General features: G+C 45.8%; 1 protein-coding gene across 2 annotated transcripts in view; it reads left to right on the top strand.

The window, feature by feature from the left end:
• Nucleotides 1-21909, top strand: part of BBS9 (Bardet-Biedl syndrome 9) — a 75577-nt gene that overhangs the window by 6969 nt on the left and 46699 nt on the right. For both annotated transcript variants that reach the window (XM_065431014.1, XM_065431013.1), the window contains exons 2-10: nt 5698-5827; nt 12588-12750; nt 13593-13657; nt 15852-15965; nt 16059-16233; nt 16714-16798; nt 16877-16964; nt 17055-17150; nt 18634-18763. In XM_065431014.1, coding sequence (XP_065287086.1) covers nt 5716-5827; nt 12588-12750; nt 13593-13657; nt 15852-15965; nt 16059-16233; nt 16714-16798; nt 16877-16964; nt 17055-17150; nt 18634-18763 — 1028 coding nt within the window. In that variant the 5' untranslated portion in view covers nt 5698-5715. The remainder of the gene's footprint in view (nt 1-5697; nt 5828-12587; nt 12751-13592; nt 13658-15851; nt 15966-16058; nt 16234-16713; nt 16799-16876; nt 16965-17054; nt 17151-18633; nt 18764-21909) is intronic.

Below are 21909 nucleotides of genomic sequence, written 5' to 3'. Positions count from 1 at the left end.
TTTGTCCTAGTGTGTTGTTTGGCTTAGCCGTGTAGTGGCGTGTGACTTCATCTTCGGATTGGCATGGCCTGTGCGAAAGCGTATGAGGATCGGAAAGTGGTCGCTCCTCATGCAATCGTCCAGCACCTCTCATCGAAAAAGCTGCGGACGAGTACTCCAGGTAAAATCTGGTGATGTGTCTGCTTGGTGAACTGTCTGTACCAGCCTCGTGTGTGCTTGAGGCATGTTGAGGAGTGTCAGCCCGTACTCCGAGATCAACGAGTGCCCTAGTTGCCTTATTCCTTGTGTTCTCGGGAACCACGTAGACGCAAAAGATGAGCATTGTACGCTGTGATGAGACTTCTAACCGGCATCTGACAACGCTAAGAGTAGTGCTGCACCACGGTTGCGTGTCTAATTGCACGTGTGTAGTTCCCCGTCGCACGTACAATGCTGTCTTCGTGGGTTCAGCGACTTTAAAGGCGGGGCGTAGCCGTCATAGCCGATTATGCTCAGCACAGGGCCGTTGACTTCTTGAAGGGCAATGACCAAGGGACTGGTGTTGTCTCGCTTGCTGGAGAACCGGATGATCATGTCAGCCCTCTTGTTACGAAGAGAATGACAATTCCATTGCAGGACAGTTGCCCATGGCGATGAATTTGAAGAGCTAGACATGGTGAGGCTGGGTTGTTTCAGCAGCAATGAAGCTTGGTGGTACCCAAGGCGTACGCATCGCTGGTGCTCCGGCGGGTGTCGGAGAGGTTGTGCCAAAAGGGAGAGTGCCGGAAAGCATGATACGCTCCATGATGGTGTGGACGCATGTTTCTATGGCCCTGTTAATAAGCTGTTGGACGCTTTGATGGATGGACTTCTCTATTTGCGCCATCCGATTTTCAAGACGCCGCTCGAGATCGTGAAGTGTCGTTGGGGAGGGGGGGGGGAGATATGGATTATCGCTGGGAGGTGTAAGCACTGTTAACTGAGCTGGGTCCCTGCGAGTATGCTGCGCCACTCCATCTGAGGGTGGTTGCAGCGCAGAGGACGAGAGTGTTGAGGTTGAGGGAAGCGCTGTACTATATTGCTCGAACTGATTGTCAGGTGCGCGTTCGCTTGTCTAACTACATCCGCGAAGGTGGCTTTTCTGCTGGCTTCTGACTGTGCAGCTGGGGATACCGGTGGCGCGGTGTAGAAATTCTGGCGCGTTGCCTTTAGCATGGGCCTAAATGAATTTTGTTCAGTTCCGCTCTCGGGACAGCGGTGCTGACGCCCCTCTGTCTGCCATTTCCTACGTGGCCTTTGGGCAGCCGGCTTGCGTTTTTGTTCAATTTTCTTGTGAGAGCCTGTGGGTCCATGTCATCGGGCAGTGGTACATCGTTAGGGAGCACGGGCTGCTCCGGCGAGGCCATCAAAGCACGAAACTTGGACGAGCAGCGATGGCCGCCGGCAGCAGGCCGGGCGGCGGGATCGCTGGCGGGTTCAGATAACAGCGCGCCAGACAGCTGTTACTGCGAGCGGGAGACAATGTGCCTGGTGTCGCCGTGATCCTCTGGTTGTGAAGCGTCGATTGATGTAATCCAGCCAAGGGTACATTCTGATTAACGGGTCAAAACCGATGTTGAAAGCGGGAGCCGATCTTACTACATGTTCTTCGATGCTTCTTCTTCCCCCCCCCCCCCCTCAAAATAGGGAGGCAGTGAGTAAAATGTAAAAAAAAAAGTACTCACGTTGAGGACGACAGCGCGCGCCTTTGCTAATGCCATTTTGAAACGCGCTTTTTTTTCTTTTTTTTGTTTGCTGGACCAGTAGCGGCATCTCATGGAGGAAAGAGAAAATAGGATCTTAGGAGGCGGGAAATATGAATTCGGAGTTGAAACGCGCGTTTGCTAGATGACTGCTCACGCTCAAAGCAGTGTCCCCGATCAGGGACACAGGGATCTTGAGGATTATACCAACTCAGCGCAGAACTCGGCGATATATAGTCCATACCTGCCAAGTCTCCAGATTTTTTGTGAAATTTAAGAACTTGGGCTCGTTTTATGATTTTACGAATCTTGTGTCGGAAGCTTGTAGGCGAAAATATAAATTTTGTTGGCGAAAATATTTATTCGTCAGTCTTCGAAGATTCCGTTGGAGGTCTTCTGATGGTGAAAGGATGCAAGAGGGGTACCTGGTTGGAACAAGTTTATTCAAATAAATTGTGGAGGCAGGCAAAATCGGCAACAGCTAGGTCATTGGAAAAGTCACAGTGATCTAAAAGCAATGTGTTGCTTGTCAGTGGCTAAGAAGAATACGCGCGCTCACTGTACTCGCGGACAACTTTCTCTGGCTATGAGGGGTAAGCTACGGAGGCAAAGCGCGCACAAGTGAGAGCGCTTCTGAAAAGAGTCCCGCGTTTTCATCCACGTTAGTTTAAGCTGAGGAAGAGAAAACATAAACACCTTATTAGCAGCAGCTAAATAAGACAAAACACACCACTGAATGTAAAAGATTACTTATTTTGCGGCTTTTCCCTTCCGCGTCTAGGCAAACGCGAAACCGTCGCAAGTGGAAGCTGCGCCGATTCAGCGTCTGTTCCGAGCAACCAAAAGCACTGCCAAACGCTGCCGGACTACTTGGCGAGGTAACACATGTGCAGAAGCTCCGCCCCCGTAGCTTTCCCTTCATAGCCACAGAAAGTTGTCCGCCCCGCAGCGCGCGCTTTATCATGTATGTACGTGACCCCGAACATTTGGCGCGCGCAGGAAGAGGGCGCGAATCAAGCCAGCATCCTTCACGGCTGATCCTCGCACGCTTTCCCTCGCAGGCAGAGCATAGGGCGCGCCGGGATCTTATCCCACTTATAGATCATACAGAACACCACGGTGACGGCGAAAATTCGCCTAGAGTTCCCATATAATTGCTATCGCAGTAATGGAAAAGGAGGAAATGATTGTGTACGAATGTCGGGTTTTGGCGGGTTTTCCTAGAGCCGTGCACTTGGCAAAAGCTGCTTGGATTGTACCTGCAGAAGCCCCCATGGGCTTGTTTCCTGTGCTGGATGATTTCCTAATTAGAAGCCCTGTGGATTTCTTAAAACTAATTGCAACATGAGCGGCCTTCGGGAATGAGCGCCTTCTTGATTGACATCAAAGGCCTATGCTATTCACTCGCCACGCATCTCTGCTTGAAACGGCGGAGGGCAGCATCGAGGCTTGTGGCATCCTGAAATTCCAGAACGCATGCGGAACGAGTCTCAGTAAATTTGTGGACCTTCTGCACTTCTGCCTTCGCACGCCCATGGTCGACTTTCTAGGAAGCCTCTAGGAAGGCGTCTGCATAGCTTCCTGCTTTGCGCCTATCTATTGGAAGATATAACAGGAATCTGAAAATGTAGTGGTACATATCATTTGCCCAGGAGTATTGTAGCGCATCCTGTTACCAGAGGGTGCTACTGCGATAGTAGTTTTGTAGAGCACATGCCTCGGGGCCCTTGCGTTTAAGGGCCCTCGTGAGTACTTACCTATCATGCGTCTGTAAACATATATGTTATAGTCGTAGCACACGTCACTACCATGTCAATTATTTTAATACCTATCTATTTTGCGCACTTTACAGTGCCTGATATTTAGGTCCTCTTACAGCCAAGTTAAATCTACCTGTCGCAATTCATCTTTCATCTAATTGACAAATCATTGACACCACATCACCACTTGCATGGCGCTCTTTGGCCATATCTGGCCCTTGCGCCACTAAACACCCTACGCCATCGTAACAGGAATTTGGAGGGCTACTAGTTGAGTCCGCAGCGTTCCATGATCGTCCGGTATGTGGGGGATTACCTTGTATTTTTCAAGATTTTGAGCGCCATTCAGGCTGAAGAAGCGCAAAAATTTTTAGTCACTTTTGTCCGTTGTGTTCCTGGCCTGACCCTAACAAATTAAAGGAGCTACGAACTTGGATGCCAACTTTCGTTGGAAGTAGGCCCCGCACTCGGAAGAAAGCTTGCTTCCGTTCTCGTCAGCCCTCACAAGGCCCCATTGCGAATTTTGGCTATAAACTGGAAGATGAAGTAGCCACTGTGGGCCACTCTTCAATGAACCTCTTAGATGTCAACCTGGGCATGTGACCCTGGGGCCTCTGAGCCTGTGACATTGCGTGTGTGCCGCTCTTGAATGAACCTTTTCGACACCCACTTGGGTGGGTCAATGTATGTGCCATTGGGTAGACGCGGGCTTCACGGTGGTGCGTCAGAAGGCGCAGAGGGTCCAGAAGGAAGCGCGCGAGAGGAACCTTGCTACAGTACACGCCTCATACATGATGCGTTTCGGCTAGTCGCGTACTTGGATAGTCATCGTAAATCAATTCTGATCTACGAAGCCCGGCCTTTGGTTCGGTCGGCATGTACACGTCCTCTGTCGGAAAGCGTTTTTCTGTTATATGTAGTAACTACTGTTTTATTGTAATGTGTTTGGGTATATCACCTGAGCAATGACATATTTAAGGGATGTATGTACGCGGAGTTCCTACGGCGGGCTCAGGCCCGGCCCGGCACAGGCCAAAAACTCGGCCCGTGCAATGCTCTATTCCCTTCTCTCTTCATTGAACCTTGCAGCCAGCTCTGATTGGCTGACACGAGCTCTAGCCCTCGCTGATGGCTCTGATGAATGACCTCAAATTGGAATTGTGGCTTTTCACTGGTGTGCTCGTATTACGGCAAAGCGTTGCCGTTAACTAGTCGCTTTATATCCTATTCTCAACTGATTTACTGCAGCGATGTTTGCGTACCAGCTATTCTATCCTTCTCTCTTTTTTCTATCCGCCCCTCCCTCCTTTGTTTTATTACGACAATCCTTAGCTGATGATGTCTCCTTTCACCCCCATTCATTTCGTACCGTTGCTAAAAGGGCTAGTCCGTGAAAACGTCCTTGCCGGTCCTCGCGCACTTTCGATCACGAGCGGTCGAGCGGCAAGCGCTCCCAACGCGAAGCGCGCCTTCATCCGGTAAGTGGCGACACCTGGTGGCGCTGCCTGGCATGATGTCCGTTACCTAGGTGACCGGCAAAAACGACACGCGCCCGTGTGTTTCAGGTATGCTGTACATCTATATATTTGCATCCTGACCTCAGGGATAGCCTGGAAAGTTGTATTTGTTCCTGTAGTATCCACGCTTGAACTGACATGATTCATTGCAATGCTTATATGAATGAGCGGTTAGTTCAAGCTTGTAACTGTCGATGCGCGCGAAGTTTCACTCTGCACTATAAAGTGACACATTTGTCTCAGCATTTTAGTCTTGCTAATTGGAATCAATAGCGACCACCTTAAGTAGTTACGCTCTCTAAACTATATTGTCAACCTTACTAATGAACATATTTGAGTTTCAAGGGATGATATTTGTGTGCAAAATTAACCTGGACGTGCTTTTTATTTGCGTATGCGACCCTTCATTAAATGCCAATGAACACATCCCTGCCAGTTTATCGCTAAGTATGGACAGCTGGGCTAGTTGGTTATGATTAGCATTGTGAAACATCGTTCCAGCGATCAATTGAACAAGGACGAGGAGAGAAGTCTTTCTCTCCTCGTCCTTGTTCAATTGTGCGCTGGAACTATGTTTCACAATGCCTGCCAGTTTCCTGCCTATGGAGACAGTTATCAACTCCCAAAGCTCGGCGATGACACGCAGTTATCAGGCAAAGTGCTTCCTCTTTTTGCATAACGGTCTATTTCATTCCGCAGGCTTTGGTGAAGCTGCAGATGTCACTATTTAAAGCGCGTGACTGGTGGACTGTTACCTGTGGGACCGACGAGACATTTGACGCTACCTGCCTCTGCATTGGTAATGCCAGCAACGATCCGTCTCAATCAGGTCAGTGGTTCAGAAACTTCGCTGTTGCATGCATTGCCCGATTACCCTTTGCGTAGGCTCCGCTACATTTGGTACTAGAGCCTAGGCAAGGCTTAAAGTGCATTTTCAGATCTTTACAAGCAGAAGTTTTGTAAGTTCTTGAATCGTTTTCGTTTTTCACGCCTACACAACATGGTTTCAGGAAGCAGTTTTTCTGTGAAACACAGTTATTATCTTTGAAATTTATTCCATTCTTGATGAAGGTTCAGAGGTCGACGTCGTCTTCTTAGATTTTTGCAGGGCTTTCGATAAAGTGTCCCATAGTCTGCTGTTGTATAAGCTTGCTCATCTTCATATCGACCCAAATGTTCTACATGGATTCGTTGTTTTTTATCTAATCGCTCGCAGTTTGTCCACGTTAACGGTCTTCAAGCATCTTCAATGCCGGTTACGTCTGGGGTGTCACAAGGATCGGTACTCGGACCCTTGTTATTCCTTGTGTACATTAATGATCTGTCTAACAATATAAAATCTTCTATCAAACTCTTTGCAGATGATTGCATACTATACCGTGAAATTAAAAAACGCTAATGATGTCCACTTATTGCAAGCAGATCTTAACTGCATTACTGACTGGTGTACTAAATGGAAAATGGTTTTAAACGCATCAAAATGCAAATCTATGCGCTTTTCACGTCAAGGCGTCTCGCCACCAGCCTCTTACAGCATCAACAATGCTTCGTTAGCCCCGGTTACCTCGTATAAATACCTCGGTGTACATCTGACATCAAATTTATCCTGGAACCAGCATATCACCTACATTACTGGAAACGCGAACCGCATGCTCGGTTACATAAAAAGAAACTTTTCTAATGCGCGCATTTCAGTCAAACTCCTCCTTTATAAAACACTGGTTCGTTCAAAGCTTGAATACGCCGCGTCGATATGGGACCCTCAAGCTAAGTCACTTATATCTGTGTTGGAAGCTGTTCAGAACCGTGCCGCTCGTTTTATTCTTCACAACTATGACCGCACATCAGGTGTCACGCTAATGCAAAACACTTTGTCACTACTATTACTTTCATTGCGCACACAAATTTCACGACTCTGTCTTTTTTTTTTAAGATCTACAATCTCAATCCTGTTTTGAAAAACGCTTTGCTCCTTCCACCCACCTATGTTTCACCGCGCATTCACCATCCACGCAAAGTGGGCGTTCCACCTTGTCACACTACCACTCGCTTAAATTCTTTCATTACAACTACGTCATCCGAGTGGAATCACTTGCCAGCAGATGTGGCACTCGCCGACGATCTCGAGCATTTTAAGGATAAGTTAAGTGTCTGCATTTCTTGTTCATGACATGTGTGCCCTTCGTTTCGTGGTCCCTCACGAAACGAAGGGCATGAACTCTGTGTTGCTGATTTCTAGCTTGCCTTGTTAGTTATTGTTTTCTTTTCTCGTTTTTTTAGCTTTCCATGGATGTGCACAATTGCTGAAATCTGTAAATCTGTGAAATCTTTAAAACTCAGTGCTGTGAGCTATGTAATGCTATGTATGCAATGCTATGCTATAATGCAATATGGAATGCTGTGACCCATGAATGTATTTCCATTTCTTGTTATCTGTGTTATTGTATGTTTTGTTCCACTCCCCTCAATAATGCCCACAGGGCCATGAGGGTATTCGAAATGAATGAATGAATGAATGAATGAATGAATGAATGAATGAATGAATGAATGAATGAATAAATAAATAAATAAAAAGAAAGACATCCATACGAATTTGATTAAACCATTTTTAAGAACTGAATTCACTGCAGCTTTATTTGATCAGCTGGCATACACGCGCATCAACATGGTGTACACATGTTATGGATTCATTAAAAATAATTTTATTTACAAAAACTACATTCATATTTGGTTATTCTTTTGTTTTATGCATTTATTTGAATACGAGGGATATGTTCTGTGTTTTAATGCGTCGTTAGCCACGTAAATTGATTTCAGAGCATGTTCACGAAGGAAACGTGTCAGAACTCGGCCTCCGCATAAAGTGAGTGAACGAACCCTAACAGCACAGATCATTGTAACAGCGTTGTCGTGATAATTAAACTTTGTGGTGCACAACGTTCGACAATGTTGCAGTGACAGTGTCAGGTGGGAACTAGCATTTTCGAACGTTTAGCTATTCCGTGACAGCGTTTGCAAGCAACTTAAAACGTTGCAGCCGTACACTGCATCGACATTGACGAATGTTGAAAAACGCACGCATTGGTGCAGATATCCTGACGGCAGTAGAGACGATGCTGCCGACTGTCATTCTTCAAGTTTCTTTGTTAGATATCTTGCGGAACCGTTGACGATTTGCACGTGAAAAGAGATCCCCGAGATCCTAATCAGGTTTGTGCACATAAACGTAGTGAAGACAGAATAACTCCTACGTAATCCGATAACAACACGACTCATCTACGTAACAACCGCGAACAAATCTCCATTCTGGATTCTGCTTCCACCGATCGTTATTTTCTTTTCCAAGTTGTCGCAATTGTCGGCTTTCCTGTACAGTAGGAAGGCCTGGTAGAAAGCCGACTTCATTGCGATCATGAAGGCCGAAATATATTGTAGAGAAATATTGACGCGCGCGCGCGTCAACACACACACACACACACACACACACACACACACACACACACACACACACACACACACACACACACACGCACACGCACACGCACACACACACACACACACACACACATTTGTAGAGAAATATTGACGCGCGCTCGCGTCGACACACACACGCACACACGCACACGCGCGCGCACACACACACACACACACACACACAAACACACACACACACACACACACACACACACACACACACACACACACACACACACACACACACACACACTACATTCCATTACAGGCCCTACGTACACGGCGTGCTGAAGCCTTTAAGGGTTCCAGGTATTTTGGCGCACCTGCATATATAGTATCCGCGGATAGTCGGGCGAAACTTCGGGCGGAACTGGCAATTATTTTTACATAGTGGCATCACACGATTCCCAGCCGCCAAGTGCCAAGTTTATCAGCACTGCAGGTGCACAGGGAAATATTTTTTTTTAGTTCAAAGCTCGTAAGTGACACTGCATAATTTCGATCATTACATCATTGTATAATAAGTATTGGTGGTCTTCGTGTGGATAATTCCCAGTCGGGATGTTTTAAATGACAAATCAAGCTTGAAAATCAAGAGGCATTTAACGCACCAGCTATATCTTATTACCAGCTACTTAAACATCGATTTACACAAACGATGAATTTCAACATAGGTGTAAAGAAAGCTTATAAGCGCGACGTCGCGGGATCGAATCCCGGCCACGGCGACCGCATTCCGATGGGAGCAAAATGAGAAAACACCGTTGTACTTATATTTAGGTGCACGTTAAAGAACCCCAGGTGGTCCAAATTTCCGGAGTCCCCCACTACGGCGTGCCTCATAATCAGATCGTGGTTTTGGCACGTAAAACCCCATAATTTAATTTATTTTTTAAAGAAACTTTATACCTCAATGTCATGACAAATGACACGCTGCCGATACGTCGGGCAGGTATATAGGGTGTTTCAGCGAACACTTTCAAAAATCTTTACAAGTTGCCTGCGGCAGATATCACAATTCTAGTTCATGAGCTGTTCTACTCGAAGCGGCGGACAATACTTGCACAAAAAATTGAGATGCAAAATCGACTAATTAATAAGAAATTGCTAATTAAGCTTTAAACTAATTACATTATGGCCCATATTGCAATTTACACATTCTAGCTGTGGAGTTCGCAAGGCGGATCCACTTGGAACGAATTTTCGATATGACACCAGTTTCGAGATTAAGTTCCCGAACTTTCCGGAGAAATGCATTGGCGTTCCAGTTAATTTGTTAACAGAACGTAGTTTCATGCACTGAAGCACACAACTAGAACGCCAATGCATTTCTCCGCAAAGTTCGGGAATTTATATTTCGAAACCGGTGTCATATTGGAAATTCGTTCCAAGTGGATCCACCTTGCGAACTCCACGGCTAGAATTTGTAAATTGCAATATGGGTCATAAGATAATTAGCAAAAAGTTAATGAGATAATTCTTGTCAATTCGTCGATCTTGCATTTCAATTTTTTGTGCAGATAGTGTCCGCCGCCTCGAGTAGACCGGCTCATAAACTAGAATTGAGCTATCTGCCACAGCCAACCTTTAAAAAATTTTGAAAGTGGTCGCTGAAACACCCTGTATGCTTGGACGTTGTCCTACTGATTGATGAAAACAGAGAATATGAGTGTTACCTAACTTCTCACAACTTATTACGCTGTCCACAAAGCAACCTCGTCATGATGACACACAAAATAAACGAAAATAAACACGATCCCCCCATCAAGATCGTCTGTATAATGTAGTTTCAAGTAACACCAAACTTTTTGTTGAACGGCCTCCAAGAGAGAGAGAGAGAGAGAGTGAACTTTAATAAGCACCAGCAGTTTTGTCGGCTGGGCCTAGGCCTCCCACGATGGGACGTCGAGGTCTTGCCTCTTCGCCGCTTCGTAGGCATGCTGGGTCGCCCAGAGTTGGTCGTCGAGGTGGGAGCTGCGCAGGGCGGCATGCCATCTCGACGAGAGGGTCACGGGATTAAGGTCTTGGTATTGGTGTTTGCACTCCCAACGGCCTCCAAGAAAAAAAAAATTGACGGAACCCTTTTTGCCAAACATTAAACTGAATAAATGTAATCTACTTAGATATGAGGAGTCTTAGAGTGCTTAACTCTGTGTATGCATTTCGAATTCTATAAAATTCATTATTATATCATAGAGAGTGGAAGTTGAGCACATTTCAAAGAAAATAGTCACATATTATTTATCTAAACGACAGTTTTCTTTTTTCTGATATCAATACATAATTATCAGTATAATTTCATATATTTAATTTTTTCCAAATTATTATACTTTAAATTATAACATTACTCGTCAACCTCCCATCCCAGACAACCACTACAACTGCTATAGCTTCTTGGCCATTCCCCCGTGTATATGTGATGAGCACAATTATTTGTCACAAGCAAGCAACCAAAAACAAGATCTGTGTTATTTTTAGTGTGGAAGATGTTGCTTTCGCAATAAATGAGTTCAGAGCCGAAGGAATCGCTAACTCTGCTGTCCTTTGTTATTGCTTTTTTTAAAACTTTCGTTGTTTCTTTGTATTCTTTCTTTACCTTCTTGCTTTGCAGCGAACTCCTCTCTTGGATATGTGCCACTAAGTAATGGCTCAACATTAGCATCACCTTTCTATGTGATCAATTGTCCTCGTGAATATGCGCATGTTTTAGACAAGAAGAAGAAAAAGGAGAAGTTGACCGACCGCTAGCGCGTCAAGGAACGGAAGGCTTCTTTGCATGTTAACGAGCACGCTGCTCGTCAACATGCTGTTCAACGTTCTCGGGTGCATCTACGGGAACCTGGGCAACCTCTACCCGAATACGGAATATCTCTATTTGCATGGGGCCCACTGTCAATTTATGGACGTGCTGCCCTCGAGAAATGTCAGATCGAGCAAGGTAGTCTCGAAGGCTCTGCGTAAGCAAGAATTTGTCCGTAACACCGAGGCGCTTCAGGCTTTCTTCGAAGAGTTCGGCGTGCAAGAAGGACGTGCCAACGAAGACTCTGTAGCAGAGGGCAGCTTTGAGGAAAAACGCGGAACTTCTCCAGTGGGCCGAAGAGTTCTCTGACGCCAGCTGTACATCGGACCGGTGCTCATGTCCCTTGAAGATGGGAATTTCCACGCGAGTGGTCGTCGCCACGTCTGGTTCCTTCTACTCGCACATCGCTAGCGACCCAAGGAGCGGCGATGAATCGAGCCGTACGACACTTACCGATTAACCCACGTTCGCTGGAGTTCAACGCGGGTAACGCCGAAGAGATTGCATGCCGGGTCGTGGTCGAAGCTTAAAGGAGGCCGCGCACTCGCTGGAGCCGAAGTAAAACTTCCACTTCAAACCTGGTGTATTTGGCGGTCTGGCGAACTGACGATGCATGAGATGAAGCACGGCAATATTGTAGAACGACTGTCTGCATTTTTCACGCTTCAGTAGTGTTTCGGCGTCGAAAAGCTGGCGGTTGAGCATTGTGAATACTTATCGCTGCATTTGACTAAATTTAGGCTCAGTTCAAGCTCGCGTCTTCATCACCAGGCGCTAGTGGAGTGCAGCCCGGTCAAGCCGGACTCTGTTCTGCTCGTGCCTGGTGTTGCCTGTGGGCTTTTTTGCACGCACTGCGTGGCCGGTGTCGAAAGCACGCAGGTTAATCATTCGCGGGATCAGAGCTGTGATTGGGTTGTGTGCTAGCGCTTCTGGCCGGGGCGTACTCGCGCTCCACGGGCCTTGAGAGCGAGAGGCAGGAGCTCTTCCCGCTTCCCTGCAGCTTTAGCAATAACAGTCTAGTAAAAGCTGGGAGCGGGGGGGGGGGGGGGGAGGGGGAGGAGAGGCTGATAAGTCCTCAGTTTGTTGCAGTCACGCCCAGTATGGTCTGTACAGCATTGAATAAGGGTGTACCTCGGTATAAACGTTGGTCCTATCTTTAAACACTGATAGGGACTTTGTGTGTTTGTTCTCTCTTGGCCCTCTCTGGCTACAAATAATCTAAGTGGCGCATGAAACAGCCGAACACAAACGCAGTGAAAACTGCTCAACTCCTGGAGTAGCGTGAGCCATGCTCGCGTTGCTTGCCTTCACGCAGAGCAAATCCTCGTGGGCAGCCATTCGGGCGTGTTGCGGGTGTACCAGCCCACATGCGCTCAAATGGAGGATGGCACGTTCGAAGGATTCCGGCCAGAGCACGTGCTTCTCGAGTTTCAAATGGCCCAAGCTATACTTCACGTGCTACTCGGACAGTTTGTTTCGTGAGTATGGTTGCTTGCGAACGCACTAAATGAACGTACCGGGGGAGGTGTTTGCCGAGAGACCATAGCCGTCAATCAACTAAAGAACGTTCCCTTAACGAATAAGCAATAGACATATTTGGCAAAAGGAAGAAAATAGTTCGATTATGCTAATATGCGTATGTATACAATACACTCGTTCGTTATGGTACATCATACATGAGTTGTTGCTTTTTTTGACGATTGAACGCGCAGAATGAAGAAGGAATCAATAAATACTGAATAGAAGTTATTTATTTTGGTTCATGCAACTTGTGAGTTAAATGTCAACAATGCCACTATGTCAAACAGGGAAAACAATTCCCGAAAATTATGTAATTTTCATGTGCTTTATAGAATTACATGGTCGCATAGCATTTCTGAGCTCCCGGCATACGTGAATGATCAGTCCTAGAGCACCCTATTCGTTGTAACGTCAGGCTATTCGCTATGCTGTGGTCACAATTGAGCAGTACTTACTGTATTGCTATACTGTGGTGACAATACAGGGTCCCGGCTATAGCTGTCATCGAATGCTTCTCACGAAAGTTCTCAGTGTGATCAAAGTAAGCTTTAAGTAATAGGGAAATCGTGATAGAATCGTTTGCTCTCCTCAACCGTCGCGTTTCAAGTTCTAGAGAACTCTCTAGAAAACGGCTGTGGCTTTAAAGTTTCCAGCTGCACAGTATCTTCAGCCGCAATTGTACACGTATATACTTACGTAGAGGTGTCAGAGGAAGCATACAAGACTAGCGCAATAAAGTTCTTTATAGCGCTGGAAAAAGAAGTGACTGATCCCTTTTTTTTCTTTTTGTCTCTTTCAGGGGATCCGACAAATTCTTCATTGCCACTTTGCACCCACGAAGAATATCTGTTCACAGCCTCACAGGTCGTGCTTTTGGTCATGATGACTTCTTTTTTTCTTCGCACCTTTGGTCATTGTTAATTGCAGGTGGCGACGGTCGAATAGAAACTATTGCCGAGCTTTACACGGTTGGCAAAATTTCTGGGACTTATCAACAAAGGCCACGCCCCATAAACAATGTGCTTATTCCTGACAACGAGTAGTGAGAGTATCGGAGATACACTCCCTAGAATTAGGGGTACGGCGTCATAATCACTCGGGTCTGAAGTATAGCTCAAAGTATCGGAGAAACCAAAAATTTATACAAGCAAAGGCTGCATCCTCTGCACCGATGGCGCCAGCGCCTTGCTCGTTATCTCCTCATGACGTCACGAGTACATGATGTTTGTTGCTGAAGCGCTTTGTCATTGGTCGCAAGTCACTCGGCGGGACTGTTGATGCCGACAGAGGCAGCGCGCGCGTAACCGTCTCAGTCAGAAAGAAGGAGTGCGTACTTGCCGCGTAGAAGAAGGTAGAAATGAGCTGAGACATGATGTAGCGCACTCTCGCATACTCCCGATGCCCTGCGGAGGTTAGCAGCATAGATACACTAGGCCTGGTTTCTCGCATCAGTGAAGTCACAAGAGAGGACCGACAGCCTATGCAATCGAACTGGGATGTCAGCAGTGAGGGAGCCACTTTCATCTAGTTCACAATTTCGTCACAGAGCTCTTGGAAATGGGAACTTTGACCACACACACACACACACACACACACACACACACACACACACACACACACACACACACACACACACACACACACACACACACACACACACACACACACACACACACACACACACACACACACACACACACACACACACACACACACACACACACACACACACATATATATACATATATATATATATATATATATATATATATATATATATATATATATATATATAATAACACCCCGGCTATTGCCATAAGGTAATTAGTTAAAACTTAATTAGTTATTTTTGAGTTAGTCGAGCATGCATTTCAATTTTTCTTGACGTAATGTCCGCCTCTTCGAGTAGACCAACTCATGGACTAGAATTGTGCTATCTGCCACATTCAATTTTTAAATATTTTTGATAATGTTCGCTGAAACACCCTGTATAGTAGCGTGGCAAGTACGTCCGTCAGCATAACTTAGAAAAGCGGCGACAGAATGGGGAAGCTGTGTATATATATATATATATATATATATATATATATATATATATATATATATATATATATATCAGGCTCTGCAGCGTTCAACATGACAATCCGCCGCGGTTGCTTAGTGGCTGTGCTGTTGGGCTGCTAAGCACGAGATCGCGGGATCGAGTCCCGGCCACGGCGGCCGCATTTCGGTAGGGGCGAACCCCAGGTGGTCAAAATTTTTGGAGTCCCGTACCACGGCGTGCCTCATAATCAGATCGTGGTTTTCGGCACGTAAAACCCTATAATTTAATTTTAATGACGACTGACTGTAATTTTCCCTTATACGAAAAATTCAAACTTTTTGTGAATACGGGCTTATATTTAAAAAAAAGTTTAAAAGTTTAAAAAGTCAGTGCGATTATGCTTCATTCGCTATTCGAGAAGAACGGCGCAGGAAGCACAAGCAATTTACGCGATCTTAAAAACGCCATCCCTTCTTAATATATTCGTCGACGAAAATGCACATTTTGCCGCTTCAATACCGATACTGGGCGTACGAAGAGCGTCCGAAGAACACTTTCCGAGGTGATTGCTCTACCACCTGAGCTAACCAGGATACTAGCAGATCGCAGACCGAGGGCAAATTAATGGACAACTCGAAGCGCAGAAACAGGAAATGCGGTTAATGAGTGCTGCGAAAATCTGCAAGGTGGAGGAAATTTCATGAAAAGGAGAAATCGTCACCGTCCCAAGTGTCTAGCACGAATCTATATGCAAAAGTAAATCTACACTGGTTTCCCATAAAGATAGCTTAAGAGTTGAAGAAAAGTTCGTCCTGGTCCGGGGAAACTTTTCCTTTCAGGCAACTCCCTCCGGCTTGTGGATTCCCGCTTAACTTATTTGCCATGTAGCCTTTTACACTGTCGGGATATTTAAAGAGGACAGGGTATGGTTGGTATCCTTTAATTTAACATGCTGTTCTCATGGCATATGTGCGCCGCGAGTATAATCCAAGGCAATTTCAACTGCGTTTGAAGGTGACGCCGGTGAAGCGGAGCCCGGGACGCAGTACAAGCTGAGACTCATGTACGAGCACACTCTGAGTGCGCCTTCACACTGCTGCGTGGCTGGGCCCTTCGGTGGCGTCAAAGGTGAGCGGGCGAGGCTGCGTGGCCGACTTGTCGACGCGCGCGGACGGCTCGCTTCAGCGTCGCCTCGTTCTTCTTTCTCCCTCCTCTCTCCAGGACAAGACTTTCTGTGTGTTCAAGGTGTGGACGGCTCGCTGACGTTTTTCGAGCAGGAGAACTTTGCGTTCACGCGATACCTGCCCGAGTTTTTGCTGCCCGGTCCTCTTGCGTACGTTGCGAAAACGGATTCCCTCGTTACCGTAAACACGGCTTTCCACTTGGAAAATTTTAGGTGCGTATGAGCGACGAACTGCTTGAACGTGCCGCAGAGTTATCGCGTCCTGGGACTATATTCAGGCAGCCGTCGATGACAAATGAAACCGTTCGAGTAAAACGAAATGTTATGTTGCGCGCAAACAGGGCTTCGCCCAGGCACGTGATGTTCGTAGATGATTCCATTTACGCGGCTTTCTTTTTGTTTTGATGACTACTTCCGAGCAACGCATAGCGACAACACTGCGTGCCCCCTTTTTAAAAGCGCCAATATTGATCGCTTTCTAGTTTTAGATACGTTGCACGCTAGCGGTTGCTAAACATGACCAGAAAAACATATTGGTACCTTTAGACGCGTAGTTGATCGATGAAGACTTTTGCCTACTTCCTGACATCGACGTAGTGTTACATTGCATGAACTGTCCTTAAGTTACTGCCTTTTCATTAGTGGATAAAACCGAAGCGTCCCTGATATGAGCTTGATTAGGCCATCGTTCAGGTTTCAGACACTGGCTGTGGCTACTGAGGCGTCCAAAAAACCGACGGATGACGCTGAGGGGCTACACAAAGGGAAACGCGTTGTTGTAAGTGTGCTTGATGACCCTTACATAGAACAGAAGAAATCACCTCACCTCGTTTATACGGCTTGACTTCTTTCACAGGCGGACTGGTCTGTTTCAATCGGGGAGGAGGCCATCGACGTAAAAGTGGCAAGTTTTTCCAATTGCCCAACACTAATATTAGTTCTAGGTGAGTGGAGTGCGAATGCGCTATGTATCCTTCAAGATGGCGTAGATGTAGGGGGCCGCCTTAATTCCTTTCTTCCTTTCTTTTTTTCAGGTGAACACACATTCTTTGCCTTTAAACCAAGTGGCGAACTTCACTTTTTAAAAGTGCTGGATTTCACGGCAGCGTGTTTCTTTCCCTACCCAAGTTGTAAGTGAATCTTTGGTGACTGGGAGGGTCCTACACTAAAACCGCGTATACACCCCGAAATATTCATATTCAGCGATCATGCATGATCATATTGAATGCTATAATAAAGAAACTATAAGATTTTATAAATTTTTGCAAGGTGACCGCCTTTGTATGGAGAAACAAGATGGATAAAAAAATCATATCGTTCGTGCAATGTTTCCAAGATTAAGTAATAAATGTAATGTCACTTGGCATATATGTCGCTTGACACAAAGCAATGGCGTCAAGCTGTTAAAAAAGCGCTGAATTAGTTTCTTTTTTAAAGTGATCGGAAGTAAAGCTTGTTTTGACAGAAATGCTATGGCGCGCACCATTTCCAATGCAGTTCACGTTGGGTCGCATGTGAAATGATACTACCCCACGTTATCTTGTAATTGGTGCAGGCGGTTGGTGAAAACAGTGGACGTATGGTTTGTAGCAAATGAATGTTCGGCGATGCTTATCGTGGAGCAATCTGCGTCCGCAGTGGATTGAGATTAACTCCTAATTCCTTAAATGTGGGTTTTTGCATTGGTGCCGGCCTCTCACGTTTGGCATTTTGTCGGTGGTTAGCGAATGGCAGTTGAGTCTTCGAGACAGGTATACATTTGAGTCCGTTCAAGCTTGACTCGCCACGTATGGGCCCTCATAACCAATGCGCTGCCAATACGGGACACCGTGCCCCTTTGCATACGGTCTCAATAATTTATATACGCGGAGCAAAAAGCAGTGACAGCAGTTTAGCCGAAGGGCAAAATGGCTTTATTCACTGCCGAAAAGCAACCACTGTACATTTTTACCTATACTACTGCGTATGCACAACTTGCCACGGCCGCCTCGTCCTTGCGTGTATCATGACCACGCAATATATATGCTCTTGTAACACGCTCTTGGCCTACCTTTTCGGGAACATGGGGCATATATGTATATAGAGTGTCGTTTTACAGGCCACGGTCTCAAAGATCAGAAAAGCGATCGCTTCGTCATTCGCGCTATATATCAGCTTGCCTTTATGACATTTTGTTCAGTGAGCGAATGCGATCAAAAGCGATCGCGGCACATATGTAAAGGTAGCATCGTAAAAAGCAGCACATAATGCGAAGTTACATGTGCCGAATATTGGAGCGCCTCTCTCATTATATTTGGGTGCCAAAATTTTTAGACGTATAAGCGTATTTAGTCATGTCACGCACGGATAAATGTTCTGTTCCTGCCATTTCACGGTCCCGAAATTGACCCTCACATCGCGTATTACACCGAGATTTCAACGAACCTGCCGCACACGCACCTACCAGGGCTCAGTAGAAGTGGGGGTGAAAAAAAAAAGTAAAACATGAGCAGCATATATCAGTGCAGGCGTTCTGATATTTTGATCACTGCGGTATGTTGTTGAGCGCGCGCGCTGAGCACATGACGTCGTACGGTTTTTCTTCTTCTTGTCTTTGCTTTTTTGCGCTCTTAGCGACGGAAGGCAGCCTGATGCTGCTCATGGCCACGCAGAGGAGCACGCTACTCGTCTACCACGACACCGTTCTCAAGTGGGCTGCCCAGCTCTCGTCGGCTCCGATTGCGCTGGCGAGAACGACGATACAGTAAGCGTCATGTTCGCTGCTGCATGCGCGCACACCTTCGCCACGCTGGTGCCTTTGCCCTCGCACGCGAGCACGGTTGCGCAGCTGGGCACAACAGGCCCACCCGCTCGCTTTCGCTTGGCAGCTGCATGGCCGCGTCTCGGATTCTGCGACGCATGCCGCGTCGACGTCGGTGGGGTTCACGTTTTTCAGGTTCAGCTCACAGCAGCAGGCGTGCCCGATGGATCTGACCACCGTCACGAGTGGCGCTGCTTGAGCTACCCCCTTAGCCGTACAGCTATGAAATAGAAAAGGAAATATATCGGCATCGTAGTTTGAACAGAACACCATGAAGTCTTAATACTCGCACAAAACGCTTTATTCTTAGACCGGTGCGCTTCTGAGAAACCAGAAAAAAAGAAAACAAGCGATGTTTTAAGGCAAAGGTCTGCAGACATCTACCTGGTTGGGGATGTCGGAGCTATGCGTAATTTTCATCCTTCTTTTTTTCTCGTTCAGATCGCATAGCGCATTTGGCGTGTTTGGCTGTGGTTGTTGGCATGCGTGCAGGCATATATGCTCACGTACATAGACACCAAAATCGTAATTTGAACAAAGCAACTTCTGACAGTATACACACTTTCTTTTTTGCTCGGCAAGGCACCTCTCGAACGTTGTAGAAAGTGGTGACGCGCCCTGTGGCGTATCAATCACTTTGTTGCATGAGCGCGTTCGCAGCAATGCTTTATTGTCGAAAACACGGCCAACGTGGTGCAGTCGAGGGTTCGACGCTCGGAGAACCGGCTGGCCGGATTAAAAAAAAAAAAGCATTTTATACTTCTTATAAATAAGTAGTACGTGTTCTTGACTAATTGGTTCATGACTCAAACTTAAGAATAGCGGAAAATAATACATTGACTACACACACACACACACGTAAGCCTCTGCACATCTGCACTGACTAAGCTTCTATGGATGGATCGGTATTTTTGCGCCAAATGCGTACGCGTGTTAAAAAAAAAAAAAAAAACCTTCACCGTGCTCGATGTAGAGGACCACCAATGTGTGTAAGAAGGCGGAGCCTTAGTGAACTTATACCGCGAAATCGGTGAACCATAAATGAGCTTCGGACAAAGTGGTGCCGCCGAAGTGGTGATGGGAGAACAGAGCCACATGCGTGCGCTATACTTTCGAACGCTTCCCTGCGAGTTGTGACCTCGTCCGCTTGAAACCGAGCAAACACGTGGGCTTCTTTTACGACGCCACGTGATTGTGAGGAGTGCTTTCCAGGCGGTCTGGTTTTCCACCACTTAAAGCACGTGTCCAGCGTGCGCGTTCCTACGAAAGCGGCATGCATACGTTGGGCGCACTTGTAGGCAAAGAGAAGGAAGAAAGTTTAAAAAAAAAGAAGAAAATCTGTTTAATCAACAAGCACCGACTGGCTACGATTCTGAGAAATTTAGTTTAGATGAACTCCACTGATTACGTCACTGATACTGATACCAATGACCAAAGCTGAAAGTATGCGCGCTGTGTTTTTCTAAAAAAAAGCGCTAGTTGATTGAAGAAAAGGAAAAACGAAAGTTATTCACTAATGTTCTGTCTTGAGGTGTCAGCAATTTTTTTTAATAATTTTTTTTTAATTATGGGGTTTTACGTGCCAAAACCACTTTCTGATTATGAGGCACGCCGTAGTGGAGGACTCCGGAAATTTCGACCACCTGGGGTTCTTTAACGTGCACCTAAATCTAAGTACACGGGTGTTTTCGCATTTCGCCCCCATCGAGCAATTTTTGTGATGGTTGCAAAAAAAAATATCGCGATTTTGCGGGTCAATTTTTTTCAGGTTTGAAGTAAAAGAAATTGGCGTGACAGCTTGGTTATACGGGGGGGATCATTTTTAAGTTTTACGGAATTTTTAAAAAAATCGCATGTGGCATATAGCATAATTCCTGACCTTGAGCTGGATTATTCGAAGAAGCGGACATTATTAGCACGAGAAATCGAAACGCATGATCAACGAATTAAGGAATATTCACTAATTAACCTTTTAATTAATTATTAATTATATCCTTTACGGCACGAATTGCAATTTACGGATTGTAGCCGGTGAGTTTGCGAGACGTATCCACTTGAAATGAATTTCCAGGATGACATTAGTTTTCAGACAATATTTCCCGAAGTGTCGGACGAAATACATGGCCACTCCAGTTACTTTTGTCTTTAAATAATAGAGGAGCGTTTTGTTAAAAAAAATAAGTGGAACAACAGTGCATTTTTACGGCCATTTTGATGGGGCATCTCTCCAAACTGGTGCAATTCAGGAAATTCGTTACAAGTTGATATGCCTTGCAAACTCACCGGCTACAAGTCGTAAATTGCCATATGTGCCGTAATGTAATTAATTAAGAAGTTAATTAGCTATTTTTGTTAATTCGTTGAATATGTGTTTTGATTCTCGTGCTAGTAATGTCCGCCTCTGTGAATAATCCAGCTCAAGGGCTAGAATTACGTTATCTGCAACAGGCGATTTTTAAAAATTCCGTGAAACTTGAAAATGATCACCCTCCATATTGAAAACACGAGGAAAAGAAACTTTTTTCACTTGGGGTTGATGTTGTAAACGCTGTTGGCTCGAGAAAGATAAGATAAGGCATCCTAGTGACGCAGAGAGTGTGGCAAGGTACGGAGACTAACCAGGATAATATTGAAGTGTGGTGGCTAGGACTGAGAAGAGATGAAAATCACTGTGGCATACTGCTTAGCAACTCTGTACTTATAGCTAGGGTTCAGCGTTTTCGATTGTCTTCTCCATAAAATTAGGCGTACTGTTCCCAGTTTTTATTTCCACTTGAAAATTCGTTTGTTTTCGGTGAGTATATTTTTTCCACGCAGATTTTCACTGACTTTTCTCGGTCTTTGTGTCAAACTTGCGTTTTTTTTATTTGTTTATCTGATTCACTAATTTTGTTGCCTCACTAAAACTTCGGTTGGGACTAGTTGGTACATGGCATTTTGAAGGTGAAAATTTCAGCGCAATACCCAAAACAACTTACAAAGAAGAGACGAGACAATCACTGGCGCTGCGACAAGCACAAGCGCCAGTGCTTGTCTCGTCTCTTCTTTGTGGGTTGTCTTGGGTCTTGCGCTGAAATTTTCACCTTCAA

The sequence above is a fragment of the Dermacentor albipictus genome, chromosome 1 (genome assembly GCF_038994185.2).
Source record: "Dermacentor albipictus isolate Rhodes 1998 colony chromosome 1, USDA_Dalb.pri_finalv2, whole genome shotgun sequence".
In the NCBI taxonomy this organism is placed as follows: Eukaryota; Metazoa; Arthropoda; class Arachnida; order Ixodida; family Ixodidae; genus Dermacentor; species Dermacentor albipictus.
Note: the sequence above shows the minus strand (reverse complement) of the source record. Positions and strands in the feature narration are given on the sequence as shown.